The sequence below is a fragment of the Scophthalmus maximus genome, chromosome 7 (genome assembly GCF_022379125.1).
Source record: "Scophthalmus maximus strain ysfricsl-2021 chromosome 7, ASM2237912v1, whole genome shotgun sequence".
NCBI classification, from domain to species: domain Eukaryota; kingdom Metazoa; phylum Chordata; class Actinopteri; order Pleuronectiformes; family Scophthalmidae; genus Scophthalmus; species Scophthalmus maximus.
In genome coordinates, this window is record NC_061521.1 from 316038 (window position 1) to 343205 (window position 27168).

The 27168-nt window shown below is 41.9% G+C and overlaps 1 protein-coding gene across 18 annotated transcripts in view; it reads right to left on the reverse strand.

Annotated features, from left to right (window-relative positions):
- The window catches only part of ptprfa (protein tyrosine phosphatase receptor type Fa), a 300666-nt gene that overhangs the window by 26506 nt on the left and 246992 nt on the right, over positions 1 to 27168 (reverse strand). For 6 of the 18 annotated variants that reach the window (XM_035647715.2, XM_035647708.2, XM_035647706.2 and 3 more), the window contains 7 exons: positions 26901 to 26982; positions 22105 to 22335; positions 16206 to 16369; positions 12397 to 12408; positions 12070 to 12179; positions 8621 to 8653; positions 8023 to 8120 (listed from right to left, as the gene is read on the reverse strand). In XM_035647715.2, the coding sequence (XP_035503608.1) occupies positions 8023 to 8120; positions 8621 to 8653; positions 12070 to 12179; positions 12397 to 12408; positions 16206 to 16369; positions 22105 to 22335; positions 26901 to 26982 (730 nt within the window). The remainder of the gene's footprint in view (positions 1 to 8022; positions 8121 to 8620; positions 8654 to 12069; positions 12180 to 12396; positions 12409 to 16205; positions 16370 to 22104; positions 22336 to 26900; positions 26983 to 27168) is intronic. The other 12 variants (XM_035647721.2, XM_035647720.2, XM_035647709.2 and 9 more) reach the window with 7 other exon arrangements.

Consider the following 27168-nt stretch of genomic DNA (forward strand, 5'->3'; position numbering starts at 1 on the left):
CCATAAAACAAAGATTAACAAAGATTTTGTTAGTTTGTTACCACCAACAAGGCAAAGGTAGGCTAAGCGATCTAGCTACATGCGAGAGGTCTCTTTACTACGGTTCGGAGCCTGCGAGCTGGCGAGGTAACAGCAGTTACCGACGGAGGGGACAAGCCTTCATTGCCTCCGGCATTGCACAATTTAGCGCGTTCATCCGGGTGTGACATTCACATCAATGCCGATTGGAGGTGAAGTCGATTATTACCCGGGTCTATTGCAGAATCATTTGACCTGGGGCTGAATGCTGATTAAACACTGCAGAAAACACCGTGTAAGCGGGTTTACAAGGCTTTTTGGCCAGTGTGAAAGGGGCTATAGTGTCAAACAGTCAGATGTAAAATTACTGTATCTCCAACAGAGTTTTATTTATATTGATGCAAACCTGCTCAAATTAGAGCTGACATTAATTTGACCCTTGTCATATTAATGTCAATGTCAAAGGAAGCTCTTACTTTTTGACAATCTGTTCCAAAAACGAATCAATGTGTCTTTGTGACTAAACCTGACAAAACTGTGATAGTTCTTTAAGCTTAACTGCATGTTTATAACAACAATGACAACAAAGGTATGGTATTCCTGCCATCAGAGAATGTTCCTATGTGACAAGAGGATAGAGACAAACAATCTATATGGAAGTTCAGGTTGGAGAACATGCTGAAATGGATAATTGGAAACTCATTTAGAAACACATTCATTCTCACAATCAGTAGCTGCTAGCTACAATGCAAGGCGTTGGCTTAATTATAGGGAAAAAACTGTGGTTCAAGGTGATAATTTACTTTATCAATAAAGAATGCTGCTTCTAGGACCAAGGCTTCATCCATACTCAAACGTAAATGTAGCAACAATGATGTATTTTAAAATTAAAATGAAGAAGTGTTGGTGTTGCCCAAGATACAGCTGCCCATGATAATAGATGTAGGGGTGTGTCAAAGCAAATCTGACCATAGTCCCTCTAAATATGACAGACATTTCCTAGTAGTTCTGTAGTGTTTCAGATTGTAAGAATATAAGCAGCAGCTAAGGGTGCACTTGAGCCTTGTTTCATTTAATGATATCAGGATTTCTAAGCACAATCAATTTTCTATATCTATCTCCTTTTACTTCCAACAACTGCAGTTTTGCACTTTCTTCTGCTTAGTTCAGATGACGTGCTCACACTCAAGCTCCAGTAGTAAATTTATGACTTGGAAAATCTTAGCTCTTAAACTAGCTTTTTAACACTTTTAAACTAAAATAGAGGCTTTAAATTATTTCAAAAATATTTATTTTCCACCAACCACTGAAGGCTCTGCCTCTTACTTGACTTGTCTGAATGTTTGTATATGGTTTCAAAAATTGTCTGCTGCAATTTATTTACATTTTGGTTTCATGCATAATCATTCCGTGAGATCCAGGATTGTCTCATGACTTTCAACGTCTTTTAGAATGCATTAGCAAAAGAAGTACAACTCAGTGTGGTTCATAATATCAATAACAACAGAACACTTGACTATCTCAAAGATTACTTTCATAGTGGTGGAAAAAATATGTCCATCAGACAAGAGTTCATGTTTCAAGACACCAACATCTGTTTGGCTGCAGTGCAAATTTATTCTTGATTCCATACGTCAATTCCATTCCGTAGGATGGGGCGAGACGAACAAGCCCATAGAATATTTGGGCCAATCCAGACAAAGGGGCGGATTCAGATATTTGTTATGACTTTTTTTAACATTTAAGGCGTTTTTGTGTGACATTTTCAAGAATTTCCCAGGGGAATAATGCATGAATCTTCGTCAGGCATATTTATCTATGAGTGTCTTGATTTTGCGGATTTCAATTTTGGTGTCATTAGGGGACTATTGAACCTTGGAGATGCAGAATGTGCTTTCCTGAGAGCCATAGTTTATTCTATTTGTTGAGAGTTATGCTAAAACTAAACAATGGGGTTCACCATACAAGCTTGTTACAATGCAGAGTAGAGCTGTAGCAAGATACATCTCTCCTGAGCAAATTCCTTTCTGCCCCCCACTTAAGACGTGTCGACTCATCTTAGCTGCTATGATGCCTGACAGGAGCTTCCATTGTGCAGAGGCAGGTTTTTGGCTGGTAGTTGGATGGAATTACACCCTTTTGGGGATTCTGGGGTTGTTTGTTTTCCTGTTAGTTGTACTTCTGAGGCAGCACTTTCTTCATCACACTGTTCTGTAGCTCTGATTGCTGAATAACGTATCTTTGTGATACCTTGATCTTGGCCTCTAGTCTTCTTCTCCAGGATACTTGTTGTACTCCATCAATATCTAGTCGTGATAGCAGTTTGCGATTGCCAACATTGGACTGAAGCTGAATCATTCTCATCTACATTGATTGTTATCGTTTGGCAAACACAACATGTCTGCAAAAAGTTCACTCCATTTCACTGTACTGGGTAAGAAAAAAAAACAGGTAAAGGAAGTAAAAGGGATTCAGTTGCTCATAACTGATATGCCCCCTTCTGTCATTATCTTGTTTTTTCATTTCCTGTTTTATTTTGAATTAGTTCCTTGTTGTTTCACTTCCTGTCCTGTGTCTAGTTTCTGGTGTCTGTTTTTCTTGTTGTCTGGCCCGGTCTGTTCCTGCCTGTTGTGTTTTCCCCAGTCTGTCCTGAGACGTCTGTTCCTGTTGTCTTCCTGGTCGTCTTCCTGGTCGTCTTCCCCCGGTCTGTGTCTACATTTTTCCCCGGTCTGTTTCTGTGCTTTTCCCCCTGGCTCCAGTATTTGGATTATCGTTTTTTGCTACATCTCGTGGACACCCTTGGTTTGACTCTGTTTTTGTTTTATTATTAAATATATGCATTTGGGTCCTGCTTCCTGCTCAGCTCTGACAGAACGATCCAACCACAAGATGGACCCACCAGGTGATTTTTTTGATTTAGATCTTCCTGAGTTAATTTACACCCTTACTTGTATTAATGGACAATTTAAAAAGGACTTGGGATGGGAATACAAGGAAGGGTGTCTGCGCATGGCACGCAGGGAAGTTTCCCAGAGGCCCTGGTTGAGGAGTTCGTTGCCTGGCTGGCTCAAGGACTTTTTGAATACTCCGGACTCCCACCCAGTCTTCCAGTGTGCCTTCCAGCCAGCACCCCAGTTGGCTAGCGTCAGGCCTGCTAGCATCCAGCCAGCCTCCCAGTGTGCCATCCAGCCAGCACCCCAGTTGGCTAGCGTCAGGCCTGCTAGCATCCAGCCAGCCTCCCAGTGTGCCATCCAGCCAGCACCCCAGTTGGCTAGCGTCAGGCCTGCTAGCATCCAGCCAGCCTCCCAGTGTGCCATCCAGCCAACACCCCAGGTGGCTAGCGTCAGGCCTGCTAGCATCATGGTTCCGTGTGTACAGCCGGTCTCCACGTCGTCAGTCGGAGGACCAATCAACGCATTCCCCGTCGGTGGTTCGGCCGACGTCTGCTCCTCCTTGTCCTCAGTTGGTAGGGCAAAGAGTGGCGTTTCAGTTGAGGAGCTTTATGACATGATACGAGAACTCCAGGGATTTTTGGATTATTCGGCTCGAGCTAAGAACAGGCCAACAATGTCGGCAGGCCTGCGGCTCCAGCCGTCCTCCACGTCTCCAGTCGGTGGGCCGATCGACACGTTCTCCGTCGGTGGTCTGACCGACGCCTGCTCCAAGTCTCCAGTCGGTGGGCCGATCAACGGCTGCTCCTCGTCCCCGGTCAGTGGGCCGATCGACACGTCACTCGTCGGTGGTCCTGCCGAACCCTCCTCGTCCCCAGTCGATGGACCGATCGACACGTTCTCCGTTGGTGGTCTGGCCGACGTCTGCTCCTCCTCCCCAGTCGGTGGGTCCATCGACACGTTCCCCGTCGGTGGTCTTACCGACGCCTGCTCCACATCTCCAGTCGGTGGGCCGATCAACACGTCACTCGTCGGTGGTCCAGCCGAACCCTCCCCGTCCCCAGTCGGTGGGCTGATCGACATGTTCCCCATCGGTGGTCCGACCAACGTCTGCTCCTCGTCCCCGGTCAGAGGACCGATCGACATGTTCCCCGTCGGTGGTCCAGCCGAACCCTCCTCGTCCCCAGTCGATGGACCGATCGACACGTTCTTCGTTGGTGGTCCAGTCGACATCTGCTCCTCCTCGTCGCCCGTTGGAGGACCGATCGACACATTCCCCGTCGGTGGTCCGGTCGACGTCTGCTCCTCCTCGTTGCCAGTCGATGGACCGATCAACACGTTCTTCGTCGGTGGTCCGGTCGACATCTGCTCCTCCTCGTCGCCCGTCGGAGGACCGATCGCACCCCAGTTGGCTAGCATCAGGCCTGCTACCATCCAGCCAGCCTCCCAGTGTGCCATCCAGCCAGCACCCCAGTTGGCTAGCGTCAGGCCTGCTAGCATCCATCGACACGTTCTTTGTTGGTGGTCCAGTCGACATCTGCTCCTCCTCGTCGCCTGTTGGAGGACCGATCGACACATTCCCCGTCGGTGGTCCGGCCGACGTCTGCTCCTCGTCGCCAGTCGATGGACCGATCGTTACACGTTCTTCGTCGGTGGTCCGGTCGACATCTGCTCCTCCTCGTTGCCCGTCGGAGGACCGATCGATGCCTCCGTCGTCGGTGGTCCGGCCGACGCCTGTTCGTCACCAGTCGATGGACCGATCGACACGTTCTTAGTAGGTGGTCCGGTCGATGTCTGCCCCTCCTCGTCTCCAGTCGAAGGACGATCGATGCGTTCCTCGTCGGTGGTCCGGTCGACGTCTGCCCCTCCTCGTCTCCAGTCGAAGGATCGATCGACGGGCCGCTCGTCGGTGGTCCTGTTGACGTCTGCCCCTCCACGTCGCCAGTTGGTGGGCCGATCGACGCGCCGCTCGTCAGTGGTCCGGCCGAGCTCTGCTCTACGTCGCTGGTTGGTGGGCCGATAGACGCGTCCCTCGTCGGTGGTCCGAATGTCACCTGCTCCACGTCGCCAGTCGGAGGGCCAATCGACGCGTCGCTCGTCGGTGGTCCAGCCGAACTCTGCTCCTTCTCGCCACTCGGTAGGCCGATCGACGCATCCCTCGTCGGTGGTCCCCCGGAACTGTCGTGCCTGCCTGCAAGGCCACCGGCCCTTCCCCCAGAACTTTCGTGCCTGCCTGCAAGGCCACCGGCCCTTCCCCCAGAACTTTCATGCCTTCCTGAAAGGCCACCGGGCCGTCCCCCAGAACTGCTACGCCTGCATGGCCAGCCTCCGGGACTTCCCCCAGAACTGCTACACCTGCATGCCCGGCCTCGGGCCATCCCCCATAGCTCCTACGCCTGCTGAAACCCCCCAGCAAAACCCTTTCCAGTTCCCCAGTGACAGTTTTTCCAGTCCGTCCTGGCCCCCTTCCACCCACCCTGCTCTGTGTAGATTTTTTTTTTTTGGACCGTCTGGAATTAGGTCCTTAAGAGGGGGGTTCTGTCATGATCTTGTGTTTTCATTTCCTGTTTTATTTTGAATTAGTTCCTTGTGTTGTTTCACTTCCTGTCCTGTGTCTAGTTTCTGGTGTCTGTTTTTCTTGTAGTCTGGGCCGGTCTGTTCCTGCCTGTTGTGTTTTCCCCAGTCTGTCCTGAGACGTCTGTTCCTGTTGTCTTCCTGGTCGGTGTCTGCATTTTTCTGTGCTTTTCCCCCTGGCTCCAGTATTTGAATTATTGTTTTTTGCTACATCTCGTGGACACCTTTAGTTGTATGTTGGTTTTCCTTTATTATTAAATATCTTTTTTTTCATCACCTTTGCATTTGTGTCCTGCTTCCTGCTCAGCTCTGACACCTTCCTGCCTCGTTCATACACAGGGCACCCATCTGTCCTGGTTCATACGCTTGGAAATTCACCACTTTAAATGCAAATTATCTTCCCGTGTAGGACATCAACAAGCCAAATCCCTCACTGGCTTTTTAAAGTAGATAAAAGCAGTGGAATATTATTCTTGGAAAGGAGGCTGAGAATTTATGCATACTTAGCAGCCTCCTTTAATTTGTTTTACCAATGCTGAACTAAACAGTAAGCCAGGTGTATACATGAGTATAATCATCTCAGGGAAAACATTGTTGTCCGGAAAATATACTCTAATGTGTGAGCTACAGTATTTGGTGAGAAAATAGAATATTGATTCACCAGATCTGTATGGGTAAATATAAATTTATACCTAGTCTGACTGAAACAAAAAATGTTTCCAACATTAAACACACAAAATAAAGAGAAATAGTATCCCGCAGGGTCACATGAAAAATCCATGGAATGTGAGTGTGTGGAATCTCTAAACACTCTTAATGAAACTCTTGTCGTAAGGAGCTGCTCACCCACATTAAACAATGTTATAACTCTGACTTTCTGGGGGAAATGTGGCAGTTCAGATGTGTTTCACCCTGACACGAACTAATAGAAGAAGAAAGGGATGATTTATATTTTCCGTTTGACACTAAAATGGGCAGGCAGATTTATAATGAATTATGAGATAAGGGCAGAGATGGCAGCCTATAAAAGGGTGTATGATGGAGTGTGTTGATTTCCCCCGCCCGATATCTCAGGTTTGTTTGAGATTATGGTAACGTTAGTTATGTGAGTTAAGAGTTAATAACCAGTCAAGTCATCATATGAGGTTAGACTTGATCTCATGAACATGAAATTATCTAATTTCACTCCATTGATAATTTTAGTATTGTAATAATATTAATAATAAATGACAATTAATGATAGTGTGGAGGGTTCTGCTATTACTGTGTACTATGTTCCACATTTTAAATTTCCAAACACTCCTAACCCTAACCCTTTCTGTTGTTACCGCCCTTTCACCCCTGTCTGTCTGTTGTTTGTTTGTTGGTTTGCTTGATTGTCAGTGGAATTATGCAAAAACGATCAAACAGATTTCCATGAAACTAGTGGGTGACATTCTAGTTTTGAATAAATCATTCATGATACTGTGTGTAAGACAGGGGCTATAAGTATCACAATGCATCTGAGCCTTTTGTTTGACAATCTTTATTAATAAATTAAATTATGAATTATTCAATAATGCATAGATGATGCTCCACTTGCTCAGAACGCCATGGTGGACATCCAGCTGCAGGTTGTTTGCAATGCAGCCAAAACTAGCCAGACCACTATCTGTCATAGCTTTTGCCATATTTCTGGCATTATCTTTCATGACAGGCATCAAAATGATGACGACAGGCATCAAAATGATGACGACAGGGCAGTGTGTAGCGGGGCTCCATACTGCATCTGGCTTCGAAACCCCACGTCCTCCAAAATGGAGGAAGGTTGGTCATCTAATGAACTCCATCACCTTTTAATGATCCTTTTAGCTTTGGCGCTGTCCGTGGGGAATTTTTTCCCTGTATCAAATGATGTTGCTATTGACTGAGACTTTCTGGTTTTTTGAGCTTTCTTGGAGTCCAGTTAATTTCTCCGTTTTTTTGTCGGCTTTCAGGTAATCGTCTTCATGTCTGCTTTTCAATTGGCTAATGAGATTTGATGTGTTAAAATTCTTGCTTGTAGAACCTCCTCTAGGAATATCACTGGAACTTATCTTCCAAACTGCATATCGCTGATCTTTCTCGGAGACAGTGAAATACTCCAGCTCCTAAACGGCCGACATTTTCTTTCACTTCTATTTGAAAACAAACCACGTGTGCACAGCACCCATTGCCCTCTTGCACCACCGATTGGATTTTCTCCAAATCTGCTGCTGTGTAGGCTGCTGTCCAAGTCACACATCATTTAGCCAGAGCAAAATGAATGTGATGCAACAGATAAACATCGTCCACTGCCATTGGTGAACGACATCTTATTCGCCGATAAACCGATGGCAGTCAACAAGGCAAATATATCGACCGAAACCGATCCCTAGTTCTCAGACGTATAAATAACACAGGAATTATCTTTTTCTTATCATCTATTTTATCTAATATGTTGTTGCCAACAAAAGAATATGACTTTAAAGTGTGTATTCTGCTTCATTTGAAAATCATATATGAGAGGAGAAAGTGTTACCTCGTATTCCTGAGAGAAGCGTAGACTGTCGTTGGCCCTGAGTCTCTCTATGTGGTCTGCCAGGTCAGAGACAGCGATGGGAGGATGTTCCCTCATCCCTGCAGCAACAGGTGGAGCAGTAAGTATAGACCATCACACACACACTCACAAAAAACACACAAACACACACACACACACACATACACTGTGCAGATGCTTGTTGAAAGCGCAGACCATGGCCAAAGTGATGTGGGCTGACAGCTGACAGTGGGGCAGCTGTGAGCTCAATAAGGACCACTCTAATGATATGAACTTCATCGTGAATGCTGATTGGATAAATATTCCCACAAACCAATAGGTGAGTGGGGAGGATCACACAGTGGATTGGGATGTGTGAGTATGTGACTGATTTATTGTAACTTTGATTAATTGATGTCTTGATGTAATTCATGTCAGCTCTCAGTTTGCATGATGATAATTGGCTGAGCACAGACATAGGAGGTGTCTCAGATAAGAGGACTCCAGTGCAAATGGTTGAGGTGTTAAACACAAAGACAGCGGGGTGGGACTGGGAGGACAGCAAAAAAAATAGTAAAACAGAGAAGGAATGAAAACTAACTTGGAGTATTCGGGTAACTGAGGGCACTGGAACCTGCAGGTGAGAGACCAGGGAAAACAAACAGCAATGGGGCCAGTTAGGAGAAAAAAAGAGAAAAGAAAAGAGGGGCAGGAACACTCGGATAGGAGCTTTATGTATGTGGAGTCCTTCATCTATTCACTCTAACATGGATGAAGTGAACTCTAAGGAAGCAATGTTGGTCAGTGGTTGTTCGTCAGTTGGTCGCACAGCCCAGGTGAACATATTGTGATCATTATTGGATGAATTGCAATGAAATCAAGTAAAGCTTTTACTTTTCAAAGTCACCAGAGGATGAACCTTATTACAGTTTTTTTTCGATTGCTAAACGACAGTGGGCACTACCGGAGCTTGAACACAGTTTTCAAAGGCTACACACTTATTCAATGGCTTCAAACACAACCTGCACAACAATGTGGATTTACAGCACTTTGTTCAAATGCTAACACACTGCTGTCAAAACTGTCAACCACACATTCAAAACAGAATGGATTTCAGTCTGGTGCATTTCAAACACTGCTGATTGCAATTTCAGTTGAAAGTCTAAGGTGTCTTGCTTTAGACTTGTTAGTGAACACAGTAGTAGATGTATATATATATATAGGGAAACCTTTAGAAAGACTTTTTTTGGAAATGGACCAAGGAAGACAGGTTGGTGGAAGGAGAAGAGTGGCAGGGAGAGTGCGGATGAGTGGAGGAATACCTTGAAGAAGACAAAGAGCTGTAGTTTCTGATGAAATAAGTGCTACACTTATAGACCATGTTGTGAATCATGGTCTCTCATTGAAAGAGGCAGGGTTGAGGGTGCAACCCAATATGCAGAGATCTACAGTTGCATCTGTTATGTGAATTTTTCACAGAACAAACAGGACATCCGATATAATGTTGATGAAAACTAGTGGCCTGATGCTGGAGAGAGGAAGGACTACCCCACAATTCTCTGTTACTATTACGTACCTTTAGTTTGTAAACTTTTTTTCCAGTAATTACGTAAATGACTACAGACAAAATAAAAAGAAATATCTATTGAAGCAAACTGCTGATTTTCTTTCCTTCCTCCTTACCTAAAAAACTTGTTTGTTAGAAAATGATGTAAAAAATATTACTCTTTTCTTTAAAGAAAATATTGATTTGTGTGAAACACACTGTATTGGTGTTTGATGGTATAGTGTTTTTACTCTGTGTGTCCTGAGTGACCGTGCCTGTCTCCATGAGGATTGTTCAAAGTGTTTCGCTGCACTGAGCCTGTTTTGAGAAGTTTGTGAAGAGTTGTGTTGTTTGGAATGAGTTTTGCAGGTAATGTGAAATGTTCAGCTCAGGTGACTGTTGGTAATGCAGACTGTGGTAAGATTTTTTTGCACGTGGCTCTGGTTGTGCCCACTGTCGTTTAGCGATCGAAAAAAACTGTAAATTTGAAGATCAGCCGACTTTTCTTCTACAATCATCAGGTCAAAATTTGTATTCGTCCAACACTTTGTTTATGACCAAATTTCTGCAAAATGACATGGCGAATAGGATCCTAACACAACAGCATTTCCCTTACCAGCCATAATAATAATCAGAATTTTTTTTTCTTTTTACCATTTCTTCAATAACAGTAATGAATCCCTTAATAATAGGAGTGTGATACACTCAGCTCACGAGACGAGACGATACACGATATTTGCTTCATGAGAACAAGACGAGATGTTAACCCTATTTTAAAAAAAAACTTCTGGAATAATAGCCTTTTATTTGACTGGAAGTCAAATGCTGTCACACAAACGATTTGAACATGGCAGGGGCATCTTCCATGCTTCATGTCTCCGACATCATTGTAGCTACAGCTGTATAATCGTTCGTGAGACAGCTTTTCACCTCAATGCGAAATATCGTCACGTTTTAATATCGCAAGATCTCGTGGTAGGAGATCTCGTCACAGCCTTACTTAATGGCCTTAAATTCCTTGGTTGGAACTCTAGACCATTACCTCATTTTGTATTCACGGCTTCACTCGTTTCCTACAAGTCCATGTATCAGAATGTCAATGTATTTTATGTGTTGCTGTGTTAACTTTAGAAACATTACAGTAATAGAAAACATGAACCTTTGTCTAGACTACGTTGTCAAACAGCTAATAAAGTGTTGTTAAAATGAAGTGTCTGACTTTTTTGTACTGCATAGGTGTGGCCTTCGTATAGGCCGAGTTAACTGTGAAGGCAGATATGAAATGAGACAGTCATGTCTGCGGAGGATTTCCTAATTGTGTCACCAGCTTGTCCTGTTGCATAGGCCGCTGCACTTTCTATAGCTTGGCCACATGCATATCTTAGCTAGTATCATCACCAGGAGCTTTTGAAATAGGACAGCCTAGTCGCTCCAATGTGACGTCATGTATTCAAGTACAGTCTCTTACGGATGTGGGAACTGCACTGGGATCTAGCGTCAGGGTGTGTACTGTTGTGTTTGCACCAAAAAAATGATGTGAGTCTATAGTACACAGCAAGGCTGAATCAACATGTCATCCTCACACAAAGAGAGCTCATGAAGTTTGATTTAATCGTAGTTGAATAAAGAAACATTAGATGGGAATACTGAGGTACAGTGAAGTGTTGTTAACAGTTCACACTTTAAACTTAAAAAGCATTACTAAAGACGCGATCATCTGTCAGTCTGACGTGTTTGCTGTGAATAAAACTGGCCACCCAGTGAGCTTTCACAGATGGGGTACAACGTTTGGCAGCTAAATGAGTTGATTCATTTATGTCGATATAAACATCTGCCAAATTCCCTCCTACTGCTGCCATGGAATTGAGAGGAGAATGGATGGAAAACAATGACAACCTCCCACAGAAAGACAGGTGGGAGAAAGAGATGGGAGAAGTTCAAAGTAATAGTCAGAGAAATATTCAGACAAGAGCCATCGAAATATGTTAGAAGATTCATAATATTTAAAGTATTTATGATGGGAGTAAAGGAGCAGGTCAAGTGATGTTATTTTAGGGCCACAAAGATGAACAGAACATCAGACTGTCCCACACATCAGTGTTGTTGTTTTTTGCTCAACATGACCACAGTCACCACCACATCATACTACCTGTTATTTAACTTAAAGCAGGATATTTCCCTGAAACCTGACCCAAGAAGAAGCCAGCCAGAGGCACAAAGAAAAAGTTGCTAGGAAAACATTGAATTCATCCAAAATGACCCAGAAATTTAAGGTAAATTTGTTTGGGATGCACATTTCTAAAATCTGTTTTCACTGTAGCAGACTTAAGATTCCCTCTACCACTATAACACATGCAACAAAAAGGTCTGGGATTGGCACTGTTAATTAAACTACCGTTAATCGACAGAAAAAGATAGGGTTAGGGGTTAGGGTGGGTTACTGTGTGTGTGTGTGTGTGTGTGTGTGTGTGTGTGTGTGTGTGTGTGTGTGTGTCTGTCCATACCTTGTGTTTGGTGGTTGAGTCTCCTCATCTCCACAGGATCTGAGGAGTGGGCCAGCAGTGAGTCCTTGACCCCTGCCATGTGCTCATCCTTGGCTGGAGACGTTCTCTTCCTGAACAGGTGGTGTGGTGAGAGAGGGTAAGCATTTAACTAACTCAAGATGGGAAACAATGACTTGAAGTTGGTATGTTATCAAAAATAGGTGAACTTAAAAAAACTTAATATCAAACACAAAGTGGAAAACAAGGTAAAAGGCATTTTGATATTGTAGGTGTATCCGACTATGCATATAACACAGACAGGAGCTGTTCTCAGACCAAGTCACTAACCTCTCTTGTTTGCTGCATCCACAGAAAGCAGGCAGACATCGGAAGACAGAGCAGAGAGACAAAAGATTTTTTTGATTTTTTTTTTATACAAGTTGTTGGCAACAGGTTCACCACACAGTGTCTGAGTGAATAGAGCACTTCACACACACACACACACACACACGCACGCCATCACACACTTTATTTGTTTATGTTTAAAGCCTCTCATCTATCAGTTTGGAACATCAATGTCATCTTCTAACTGATGAATGTAATGCGTTTCACATGGCCAGGTACGAAACGACGGGAGGCAGTGTTAATCATTTACTTGTTCATAGTAATGCAGTGACCTGAAATAAACTTGGTATCAGGAATGAAGCTGTTGAACCTAAAAACTGTATATCGAATCTTTCATTTTGAATTATTACTCTTCCATCCATTAATGCTTCATTAAATCGTGGCACAGACGCAGAGTGAAGGGTGTTGATGGATCGAACCCAGGGCAAGAATGAACCTCAGGCCAGCCACTTCGTGCATTATGCATCTGACCAACAGCTACCATAAAACATACTCATCAGTCAGTTTTAATCAACACAGCAGTTTACACCAGCAGTATAACATCACAGGTTCCTGTGAATCAATTACTGTTGGTTACTACGCTCAAACTTTGTTCAGATTCTACTGTATGTACCTACAGTTGTATGGATTTGGAATACCACTAGATCTTTATATTGTGCCAGTAGTGGTTATTGGTGGTTGTATGTTATACTTTGCTAACTTACAAAATCTGTATCCTCAAGTGTTTAGCTACCCATGATGCTCTGAGCTCACAACACACTACATATGGCAGCTTCACTTTTTGAAGAGGAAGAGAAACTAATCAGAGGAAGAATGCTGATCTTGCTCCAATGAATGAGTAGTTCAAACAAAATACTGGGGAGAAAAAGCACGAGGTGGCACATCTTTTCTAAATCAGGGGCAAAGTGTTTTGGCAGCTAAACGTATGCACTAGTCCTTTACTTTGTATATACACCATCCAACCACCCCCTACATAGTGGGCTCGTCCCGATCTGACCTCAATGATCGGTATCTGGGCCGATCAAGGCATTTTTTAACTGACCAGGATCTGCTTTATCGAGTACGAACCTAGTCCCGATCCTTTGTTTCACGTCAGCTGCACGTGGCTACAGACGCTTCAGCTGTGGAGCTTGACTCCAGACCCGAAACACGTGACTATGGCATTTGTATATTTTTTAAAGATCTGCATCTTTCTGCATTTTCAAAGAGCGAGCATTTCTGCTTTGCGCACACAGGGCTGAACTTCCCCTGTCAGACACGCTGGCTCCACAAGTTGAGCTTTGGACTTTGCAGGCGGGATCAGTGACTGACGCTCCCGTCCATTGACTGGTCACTTCTCTCCAGTCAAAACCAATCACTGATATTCTAACCTCCCGCTTTCTTAATGCATTGCAGAGCTATATATTTGTCAAGCATATATTGGATTGGTTTTAATAACTTGAATGTACTTGAAGTGTGTGAAAATCATAGCCAGCGCGCATATTTTTTTCCTTTTTTAATTATATGCCCAACCCCCCCCCCCCCCCCCCTAATTTTCGTGTAGATGGCTGTTTTAATTACCAATTCAACTTGTGGAAACTTGTGACTTTAGACAAAGGTTCATAGTCTGGGAATGGTGGCAGCAGCTTCAGGAACAAAGATGCTCAACTGTCTGTTTCACCAGGAGCAGTGACTGAAGTGACATCTGCAGTTAGATGTATTGGACAGACGTGAGTGAACATGGTCAGTGACTGTGGTGGACAGGGCACATTGAAGACTTGTTGTTCTGATGATGGAATGCTTCTCTTCTGTAACAATCCCCCTCCCCACATGGCCTGAGGGCTGACTGAATGATTTGATGTGTGACAATTATGTGAATCATATGCTGTGGCCTTCACAGTCTCCAGATCTCAACACGACTGAACACCTATGGAGAATGGTCTGGAGATTTTGAAACCACACTGTTGTTGTGCTGTGAAAACTACATACAGAGACTCAACAAGTGAAATGATGTGTGTGATATGTTTTTGTATAAATGCTACTTCATGGGTGAAGAGTATTCTTTTTATAGACTCCAGCCATTTAATTTAATTAACTCATCAGCAGAACTCTAAAATACATTGTCACAACATTTTTTGGGGATATGAATTAGTCATACCAGTAAAACACTGCTCAGCAGCCTTTTCATAACTAAGGTTTGATACTCTTACAAAACATCAGCATCAGACTTTTAAATGAAATGTATTATTATTATTAAATTACCATGCAACCTTAATCTAACTCTATACATACATACATAATATTCCAAGTGATGGATCACCCAACTGATGCAAGAAAATAAATCATCATAGTGTACTCAAACAAATGGAAACCAGTGACTGCCTGGAAGATATGAAAAACATGTTTGCTACAGTACAATATCACATAAGCTTGAGCAGCCAACATATGGACACGCCCGTCAGCTTAGTCAGCAGCTCCAGGTGTTTCAAAGCATGAGCCAACTGTTTAGCCTGGAAAAGCAGGGCCACGGAGAAACTGACAGCAACTTGCTCCCATATGCCATAGACGACCTTTGCCCTTGGGCCCACTCATCCAAGACGAAATGTCCACTGTTTAGTGCATCTGAACTCAAAAAACTATTTCTTGGCGCTTGCCTCTTCTGTTCTCGTCATCTGCTGCACTGGAGAAGCTCCTCGGGGTCTCTATCTGGACGGTGTTAAAGTAATGGCTCACACAGGCGATATGAGGAGGAACATGATGAGCATACACTGCCTTCAAGCTCCACTCAAACTACGGCTGTCTTCTTTTACAACAGATGACAGTATGCTGATACTGTCCACTGCTATTTCACTTGCAATGATTGAGTGCAAACATTCTTACAGCTGAAAGTTTGCTGTCATTTTGATTTCTGTGTCCCGGCCACTGTGACTCCTTACTCTTACCTTTTCCTCTTGAGTCGCTGCTCCCTGTAGTGTGTGTGTGTGTGTTTGTGTGTGTGTGTGTGTGTGTGTGTGTGTGTGTGTTATATCCACTAGGTAAATCAGACTGAAATTTGTTATCACTATTAAAATATTTAAAAAAAAGATCAAACATTATGTTCAGACCAACACCCCACCTCAATCGTCTTCCTATAGTCCTCCAATATCAAAGGTTTCTATTCAGAATTAACTATGAAAAGGCAAATGTACAAATTTATCATAAACAAATTGCAAGACTATGTCCTTGTACCTGTCCATTGTGATTTAATTCCTGATGGACGAAAGCTGTCATCATTTCAGCATGTTTTTCTCTCCTAACCACAACCTGAATTCTTCACAGTCCAGATGCTCATGGTAAGATGATGATTCTTGGTTAAAACCTTATTATTATCTGATAAAGTAAAAAACTATTTCCTTATTGTAGAATCCGAATCCATATATAATTTGACTAAAAAACACAAAAGACACAGCATCTGTGGTGTGATGACGTTAATCCAAACTTAAAAATTTAAGCCAGCTGGTTCTTTCACACTATTTTCTAATTTATTCAATCTCTTTCCGATTTTTGACTTTATAATTTAAAAGAATTTTAGAGTTTCTTCTGAATTAATGACTATAAACTATGAATATTACTCCCTCCCCAGGCTTTGTAATCTTTTTTTTCCTTAATATGCCGTCATACAATGAACATAACATAAACATAGTCATTTGCAAAACACAGCAGCTGTCAAAGACTTCACAACAATAAAACGTATCTGTGATGAATGTGTGCGCTGGTTTCTGTGTCATACACACCTCTTGAAGAGTAGAATAGCAATGACAATGATGATGATGACGATGACAGCCAGGACAGGACCCATCACCCAGAGCATCTCTGGATCCTCGGTGTGTCGGGTCATCCCACTGTGGAGCTTCACCATGATGGGCTCTGAGAACGGGCTGGCCGAAAACATCCCCTGCTGCAGAGGACCAGAGGATGATCCAGGGTCAGATAATGCCATTTCAGTTTGCACACAGCAGGGACAGATTAGATCAGTTGTGGCTAACATTCTAAATAATCCTGCTCATTTGATTCTTCGAAAGCAGTTTGAGGGTTGTGTGGATGAACATATGGATATGAAATAAAGGGAAAATGTAAAAAAGTTTACTCCGCAACATATGACTGGCTGAGTTACATCCCTCCATGTGTTGCTTTTTTATGTGTTCTCTACCTTGTCAGTGGGGTTATTTTGTCCATTGTGTTATTTTGGTAAACCACCAGTTACTCTAGTGCTTCACCATGATGGGCTCTGAGAACGGGCTGGCTGAAAACCTCCCCTGCTGCAGAGGTTACCACCAGTTACTCTGGTGGTTTACCAGAGTAACTGGTGGATACGTCGGTTCCTCACAGTCAGAAGACATGTGCGCTCTCTATGGTCCTCCACTAGGTAAAACTGCTTGCATCATGACCAGTAATTCTCAGAAAATCAATAACCGTAGGTTGTATGTGTGTGTGTGTGTGTGTATGCACACGCAGGTTGAGATCTATTTTATAATAATGATAAATGCCGCAGCGCCTCAAGTTTAATGAGGAGTATCGATGTGTCTTTCGCCACACGGTTGGGGAACATAGGGGTTGGTCCCGAGCGAGACAGCACTTCGGTCCTGGAGAAAGAAAACATGTCCCCTGCTTGCAGAGTCCAGACTACGGTTTGGAAAAGACAAAACCTGTTTAGCAAACAGAAGAACAAGGCCTGTCCGAAAAAAAGCATAAACCAAAATTAAAAATTAAAAGCAAATAATTAAAATCTGACATTTTTTGATCAGCACATATTTGAAAAGTGTCAAACTAATAATAATGTGCTGTTGAGATATTGTGGTATTTAACCTCATATTTTAAAAGTGACAAACTGAAAATGTCTTTCCCTCACTCTCTCTCTCTGTGTGTGTCCAGACTGATCACAGTCTCAGTTTCTCATAGTTGTCTATGTGAAAAGCTGTTTAACAATCTTGTTATTCAGACATATGTCAGGCCTATGTAAAAAAATTAGGACACTTATCTTTTAATCTGTACATAACTAGGTACCCTTCATGCAGCTACAAGCATTAGTTTTTTAGCTACTCTTCTCTGTGGCGTCAATAGTTCTCAAAGGGATTTACCCATAATACCCTGACACGTAAGATGACTTATATAGTAAAATAGTGGGGCCCCTTTAACACCATAGAACTACAACGATAAAATACTCACTTGAAGATGATAAGGACCCTTGGCGTGGCTACTTATTTCTTCACAAAAATAATATCATGAGAAGATATGAAAAATTTCACGGCATCATTACCTTTAAAAAAACAAAGCTCCATGAAATGATCTGTCCTGATGACATAGTTGCAGTTTTATAAGTAGTAAAATATTGGCATGATATTGAACATTAAACAGGACTTTTGGTGTAATTCACTTTAAGTACCTGAGCTGCTTTTCACTTTATGCTCTGTGAGACAAGTGTAGCAAGCTGGACTCAGTTAGCGAGTGATACTATACATCTTCCTGTGAGCCTGACTTGGTTCTGGCTGCAGCTCCTCTGGGTGAAAGCTGTAAACAACTGAAGTATGGTGCCTGTTAAACAATGTCACCCAAAGACCAGCTCCGCTTCCTTATTGATTCATTAATTTCAGCACATTTTTTCCCTCTAACATTTTTTGTGGGGGGCTGTGTTATTAGGTCTGACAGCCACAGATGAATTATGCATGAACATTGTGCCTGTAAGAGTTGTGCTGAACATTTGTCATGTGGTGGGATGCTAAAATGAAACAAATGCATTTTGACACATTGTGACCCAAGACTCTTCCAAACATGTCAATCTTTGCTTTCCCTGCTCATGGGATTCAGCATTACCATCCATTTACTTGTAATTAATCTGTAATTATTCTGAAAAGGTCCAGGAAACTTGATGTATGCTCTTTTTCATGTCAATACACAGGGGTGGGAAGTGTGACCCCAAAAGTTGTGAGTCTGTTCCTGTTGTATAGGATAAGATAAGACAAGATAAGACAAGATAAGATAAGACAAGATAAGATAAGATAAGATAAGATAAGATAAGATAAGATAAGATGTACCTTTATAATGCAGTAAAGTGTGAACAGTCCCTACTCTGCGTTGTGTTGCACAGTCAACATGTTGTATGTGACACGTGCTTTCAATTGGGACCACACGCAGGTGAGCTTTTGCGAATTTAATAGTGGACGTCAAACTGGATCAAATTCTGTCGAGTATAAGAACTGGTGGTGGGGTGGGTGCACGGCTGTGGTCCGAAAATCAAACTCCAATTTTTGCACTGGAAAAGCCACTTGAATGGGAATGTGGTTAACATGCTAAACCTTCACTACTAGTATCATGCACAGAAATCATAGAAATGCAGAATTTGTACAAAATTGGCTCTGAATGTGTAAAAAAAAGTAATTTTTCAGAATTTGCCACATCAATTTTCCTGTCAATTTATCGGGGTGTAAGATTTAACCTTGGCTTTATTATATTTTGTAACCTAAACATTACCATGAACTGCATAAAGAAAAGGTACTATATGTATGAATTAAGAGTTGCTTCAGCAGATTTGAGGTCATGTTAGGGTGACAGAATAAAGAAGATTGTAGCCAAGTAAAGCCAGGTTAAAGTGAAATTAGTCCACAAACAACAAGCACCTTGCATTAGGGTTTGTCCCTCCCTGGTCTGACACACTCTGCCATGCAGCCCCCTAACTTCTGACGAAGTGGAACATTTCTTTAAGAGGACAGACCACTGACAACATTCCAAACTCTATTACAAATATTGTGTTTTTTAAGAAACCTCGAAAACCTTAACTGCTAAGAAGTGTGGAGCTTGATAACATGTTCAGCTCATCTGTCTCCTTTTCATCTTTTTTTTCTCTGGATCAATTTTTTGGGCACCTTTAGCAAATTTACTGCCACAGAAAACTTTATTTTTCTTGGAAAATGACAATTTCTTTACTTTGAAACGCTGCAGTGGCATATTCTGAAAAATATTTATATAATCTCTGGGGGGATATTTGGAAGTGATCAATCTCAGCTAGACTACCTGATAGATAGTAATCCTACATGCTGCTGCTGATACACTGAGAGCTGGAGAGAGATGGTGGGTGGAAGAATTGTCACTTCAATAACAGCAGGAGGATGATGCCATTCAGGAGACTCATTGTGTTTCCCACAACCACCAGTCTCTCTCGCCTCCTCCTATCAGAAACTCTAACCAGCATCCATGACGTTATCTTTCCAATGATTGCAGCATTTTTTCGCCTTCTCAAGTACGTCTGTGCACCCCCCCAACAACCCCCACCTGATCTTATCCTCCCATTAAGCTCCCTCTCTTTTCTCCTCACCTCTCTGTCAATCCCACAGGGCTTTGCCTTCATAGGGAGCCATCCCCCGTCCTTCCTCTGCTTTAAGTTATCACACTGTTTATATGGCCTTTTTCCTTTATCCAGTTTCACACATCCCAGCTTGTAGCAGTGCCCTTTTCCTTCTTTCAACCCCCCCACCCCCTTTTTTCCTTCTCACACTCCTCTTTTCCTCTTGCCTCTACCCTGCCAGCAGCTTTGCAGGCACAGTAACAGATAGGCTTAATTCCCCTGTTTTCAATGAATGTGATTAGGTTTCTATTTTTGAATCACATGCAGCTGATGTCATTTTATTTACTGAATTTGGGTGCTGCTGATCTATGTCTTACACAATGAAATATATATTGTGTGAGTCTACACACTCTTGACCAAAGTTGTAATTGAACTAAGGCACTGCCTAGTAATGGCATATAATTGCTGGTTGATAGTATGTAATACAGGGGGTGTTTAATCAAAAATGTACTTAACTCAACATTTCCTTCATCTGCAAAAGTAACTGACCATAAAGAAACGATAAATTGGCTGTCAAACAGGTTGGAAAAAAATGTCATGCTGTCAATATTTGACTAAAACTCTGCGCTTCAAGAAGTGGCAGCATCAAACATGTTCATCGTCAAATTTGTTTTATTCATATTTTATTAGTATCAATTTTGATATGAAACTAAACTGGCCAGAATAGGGTTGTTGCTGTGTTTAAAAGGCTTAGTTTGAGTAACGTTTTTTTCTCAGGAAATTTAAAGTTATATATACGATATTAGAAACTATTTTCTTCGTAAATACGTAGTGCAGGTGTCCTGAGCACAAAATAAAGTCACACTCCCTCTGTGTGATCCTGAACATCTCTGTTCTTTGTGTTGGAACTGGCCCATGCATGTGCAGGGCCCTCCCCATGTTTATATAGCGAGATCGCTCCAGCTCCGATTGGCATGATGATGTAAACATCATACATGATGTGTACATTTGTGTGTTAATGTATTGCAGCAACAGTATGCCTTTTTTGTCAGATAGTTTTTAGTGTTCATGGGCAAGTACAGGATTAATGCAGTACCAAACAACAACATACAGTTTGGAAATAGCATATTGTATATATAATATATAAGTTTATACCCTCTGGAGTTCTATAAACACCGACTGTAGTAGGCCGGAAGACACATCTGGTGTTCTGGACCAAAACTTTTCCTTCAGATTTCAACACATTGAAATGACAATGTCACAAGGGCAAATGCCCGAGCAGGGGAATAAAAGCAAAAATCCTAGAGGTAGTCTGAAGATGCTGTGCTCTGGAAGCATGATGTCTGTGGGTAGCAGCAGGGGTCATGACTTCATTGGCTGAAAGATATACCTGCAGATGCACGCATGACTCCAGGACGTGATTAGCATCACTGCGAGTGCCTGGCATGTGCACACTGCCACCACAGGGGCTGTTATTTTGTTCCAAAGATGGGAACTACTGGGGAGGAAAAGCAGTGCAATTCATAACAAAAAACTCTGTACACTGAACACTGTAGTTGCAAGTAGAATGTGACCTGCTGGGCAGAAATTACGTTTTTACATGAGAACAGTTTATCTGGCAACTTAGAAATGCAAATGAAAAAGCAATAGATCCACATTGCCCCAGCAGCAGTGCAATGTCAGGAAAAAAAGGCAGAAACTGCAGCAGCTTAATCCAATCCGATGTAACGTTTTGTGACTGTATTTTGCACAGCAGACAGAGACAGACATATTTGCCATAAGTGCAGTGATAATTCCTGCAAAAGGACCACATTTTCACACACACACACACACACACACACACACACACACACACACACAAACAAAGACAAACACGGAGGTCAGGTCTGAACCCTGAATTGGTCACCCAAGACTAATTTGGATCAGAAGTTCTACTAGGTTAACATCTGTAGTTTGAGCAGTTCTCATGGCTGCTGTCAACAATACATTATAAACTGTCATGAGGTTATTTTAATACTTTTGGAGCAGTTTTACATATGGCTGACTAAAGGAATGAAAAACAATAAATAAAACTGAACCTCACCTCCTTGTTTATTGAACCTAGAAAAAACGTAGTGATGTTGCCTTTCTCCATTTAAGGACTATTTTTGAGGGTGTGGGATGATTGCTTTGTGGCTGCATTGCAACTGGCATTCTTGTGAGACTGTACATGTCCATATATGTCATTAAAGGGGAAAGGTTTCTGGATTTTAAAACCCATAATACATGCATGAAGTATAAGCCCTCCGAGCTTTAAAGCATGTTAAATGTGGTATACATGCTCATACATTTATAAATACAAAGAGGTCACTCACAGACTCGAGGTCACTCACAGACTCGTGGTCCCTCAGGTCAGCCAGGACAAAGCACCGATACTGCTGCTGGCCAGGGAGGGGTTTGTTGTAGTAGCCGTTGTATCTCTTCTCATCTCCCAAAGTGAAAATCTCAGGCAGGGCATCCAGCTTGGCAGCGATATACGGCTGCAGGAAATCCTGGCTCTGTCTCCTCTTTCTCTTCAGATTGCTGTCAGCACCAGCCTCCAGGAGCTACCAGAGGGAGACACAACAGGAGATTTGGAACTGACATGTCATGAGAATGGAAAATACAATGTGACAGAGCAAAACGGATCCCTCTACAGATATGAAACTTTCTTTCAAGGCTTGGCACCTAATACTACTTGGCAATCAGGATACGAAAATATGTATTGTGCTTCCCGAGGGGTGTGGCTTACAGAAGCCGGGACTCCCGCCCGAGTGTCTTTGGGCATTTATGCACTTTCACATGTCCATTTGAGTTCAGTCATCGATGTATGCTCTAATCCTTGTTCTGTTGTTATTCATGTTCTCTGTTATCTTGTTCACTAAAGCTTTTGCCTTAGTTAACAAGATAACAGAGCCCCCAAATGAAAGCTTACAAATGTATATAATCTCAATTTTATTTGTATAGCGCCAAATCACAACATACATTGTCTCAAGGCACTTTACATAGTCAGGTCATGATCTTACAATATTACAGAGAAATTCAACAGTTCACACAATTAGCACCCTTGGAGAGAAAACCGGGTTTAGTTGTGGGCGGAACATGAACATGAGTGAGAACTAGAACCCTTTGTACTGTACAGTATGAGTGATTATGCTATACATATTGTCGTTTTTGTTGCAATCATTATGCAGCCCTGGAATTTTAGGATTTTTTAAAAAGTAAATTACAATATGAAATGATATAGATATGTTGGTAGTGCTTATTTTGAGACATGTACGAAGTGTTGTGGTGATTTGAGTGAGTTTTGGAGGTGAGATTAATTGTTTTTGTCCCAGATGCATGTTGGTGATGCAGACTGTATGAAGAGTTTTGAAAAAGTGGCTCCAGTACGGAACGATGCTTGTTAGCAATTAAAAAAACTTTAACAGGAATCAATTCGACCCCAGAGGGTAACTCTTTTTCGTGATGTTTTTTTTGTGACATCATAGTGCATGCGTGTCCATTTGTGGCAGAAAAGATGAAGACTTTACAGAGCATAACACAGTTTTTTTTTTCGATTGCTTAATGACAGTGGGCACAACTGGAGCTACATGTGCAAAACTCTAACCACAGTCTGCATTACCAACAGTCACCTGAGCTGAACATTTCATATTACACCAAAACTCATTCCAAGCAACACAACTCTTCACAAACGTCTCAAAACAGGCTCAGTGCAGCGAAACACTTTGAACAATCCTCATGGAGACAACACGTACGGTCACTCAGAACACACAGAGTAAAAACACTATACCATCAAACACCAATACAGAAATTAGAAACTTTTAATCTTTACAGTTTGAATAATTTGAGTGACTTCACACAAATCAATATTTTCTTTAAAGAAAAGAGTGAAATCATTTCACATGAAAATTATTATTATTATATTATTATACTACTATTATTTTTTTTTTAGGTAAGGAGGAAGGAAACACTACCATCAAACACCAATACAGTGTGTTTCACACAAATCAATATTTTCTTTAAAGAAAAGAGTGATATTTTTTACATCATTTTCTAACAAACAAGTTTTTTTAGGTAAGGAGGAAGGAAAGAAAATCCGCAGTTTGCTTCAATAGATATTTATATCTATTTTGTCTGTAGTCATTTACGTAATTACTGAAAAAAAAGTATACAAACTAAAGGTACGTAATAGTAACAGAGAATTGTGGGGTAATCCTTCCTCTCTCCAGCATCAGGCCACAAGTTTTCATCAACATTATATCAGATGTCCTGTTTGTTCTGTGGAAAATTCACATAACAGATGCAACTGTAGATCTCTGCATTTTGGGTTGCACCCTCAACCCTGCCTCTCTCAATGAGAGACCATGATTCACAACATGGTCTATAAGTGTAGCACTTATTTCATCAGAAACTACAGCTCTTTGTCTTCTTCAAGGTATTCCTCCACGCATCCGCACTCTCCCTGCCACTCTTCTCCTTCCACCAACCTGTCTTCCTTGGTCCATTTCCAAAAAAAGTCTTTCTAAAGGTTTCCATATATATATATATATATATATATATATATATATATATATATATATATATATATATATATATATACATATACTACTGTGTTCACTAACAAGTCTAAAGCAAAACACCTTAGACTTTCAGCTGAAATTGCAATCAGCAGTGTTTGAAATGCACCAGACTGAAATCCATTCCGTTTTGAATGTGTGGTTAACAGTTTTGACAGCAGTGTGTTAGCATTTGAACAAAGTGCTGTAAATCCACATTGTTGTGCAGGTTGTGTTTGAAGCCATGGAATAAGTGTGTAGACTTTTGAAAACTGTGTTCAAGCAATGATAAACAAACTAGAGTTGGGTCCACATGAACTGCAGCTGTGCAGACTGTGGTTAGAGTTTTGCACGTGGCTCCAGTTGTGCCCACTGTCGCAATCGAAAAAACTGTAAGCATCTTTTAACAAGTTTGTTGACCTTTCTATGGTATGCCAATATGGAGAAGTGGCTGCATCACATATATTACGAGAGGGTATGTATTAGTTTAGTTGTTTGTATCTTAGAATCTCTAAGATTTCCACTCAGGACTGGGAGGTTGTTACAGGGTTCGTGTGGTCAATCTTTTCTATCTACCTCCTGAGCCACAGCCACCCCTGCCTCCCAGCAACAATCAGTCTATGATCAGATGTTATGACATGCAGAAATGCGTTTTCTTCCCCAATGCAATTGTTGATTGTTTGGTCGATATACACAACAGACCCAACTCAGACATGTCATTTTAGTGAGTCAATAAGATGTTAAAACAATGTGAAATCTTTGTTAATAAACACAGTTGATCTATGATTCTGCTTTTTAAACATGTCTACATAATATTTGTTTATTCAACTTTAGTATAGCAGGACAGTATGTACCATTATCATACTGTGGCCTCACACAGCGCCTTATTCTGCAGAATACTAAAGGACAATTATCATGACCTTGTATTCCCTGTAAAATGTGTGTGCATGTGTTGATAGCACAACAGCCTTGAACTTCATAATCATGGATTATACCAGCATTTTCTTTTTTTACCTTTTTTGAAAATTTTTGGAGGATTTTGTAAATCCATTTGCCGTGCTGAAAAAACCCCCAATTAGATTGGATTGATCTACTGAAAAGGCAGAATGCTAGGCAGTTTAGGCAGTTTATGCCAGATATCAACATACTTACGCTGAAACCTAGGCCAGCATTGCATTAACTGAGCACAAACCTTAACCACATCTGTGCTCACACTTTGTTTTTGGGATCAAGCTCTTTTTAATTTGCCTTAATTCACTGATGAGGGCAAATCCAAATGTCTGTGAAAAAGCTCTGAATTCCATTAAGCTACCTCAGTTTCATTGTGCCGTTATTGTGCATGCTGAATCATTGTGACAGCTATGGTTCACGTAGACACCTGAACAGAGCCTTCATTAATGTTAATAGTAGCAGCAGTTTTTCCTTCTATGTCTAATCCAAATTACTATATGTTCATGAGCATGTGCCCAGTGTGGGTGTCTCTACTATACACAATCCTGCCCTGATGGTTAAAGCAATGCAAGGCTTGATGAACTTCCATTGATCAATAACTGGCAGTAGGCTTTATTTAAAAAAGGTTGCAAATGGAAAATGCAATCATTATGGTGCGTTGGAAGCTGTGCTTATTTGCGTCATACATGCGAATATTTGACCAAACAAACAAACACAGACAAAGATAGACAGACAGACACACGCACACACACATACACACACACACACACATACACACACACAACCACGTAAACATGAACTGTTGGATGAAAAAAAGGCAGACAGGAATGAATAGGAAAGTCACTCACACACACACATAAACATAAACTGTTGAAGGAAAAAAAGGCAGACAGGAATGCCGATGGCAAAACCACACATAGCGTTTGTGCTAACTGGGGCTAAAGCTAGCGTCCAACTTCCTTGTTCACTTTCTGCCAAGACCTAGCCTTCTTCACCTGGTCATGATGCAAATAGCAACCCGGTCCGGCTGCCCACAAGCGGCAATAGTGATCCTCCATTTCTGATACAATGACAGGCCGTCTGACAACAGTGACAGAGGGAGGATCTCAACGCTAATTGGCTATCGCCTCACGTGAATATTTCGCTCGAGTTCAAATATTTCAACTCAAGCGACTGAGGCAAATTTCGCAGTGTGAACGGTCCATTAGGCATCAAGTATGCACACAATGGGCCCTATGGAAGACTTGACCTCAGGAACTCTGCACAAGAATAAAAGTTGTTTTTCCACATGTGGGGAGATTTCATTTGAGGGAAAAAAGAACTTCACACTGCAGGGCAGAGAAAATACAAATTATCATATTTACAGTATGTTGCGATGGTGCAAGTGGTTCTTGCACAAGGCCTCAGTGTTTTAATGAGACACACTGAAGTTAAGCATACTGTAGCTTTTTTGATTGGAAGGAAAGGGTAATTTAACCTGACCACAACCCTAATCCCAGTGTTACCTGAAAACAAAGTCTCAACTTGAAAATGTAATGGTTTTCCCTTGGGAGCATCTGTGTTTGTGTGGACAGACCCTTGGTCCCTCCTACATGATTAATACTAAGAGCACATTCACTCACCTCATGTATGTCCATGTCTTCAGGGCTCTCCCAGCTGCTCAGAGAAGCTGGGGTGACAGGGACAACCACTATGTAGTACCACCTGTATCAAACACAGAGATACAAATGCATCACACACCCTTAAGTCATGTATACATACACAAAAATTATTATACAGTGTTGTAGAGGATTTTTTCTTACATTTGTTGTAGATTTTTTACAATGACTCTTCCTCTCTGTAAATTACTCTTAAGCATGTTTATTTTAGATGGGACAAAGCTAAAGGTGC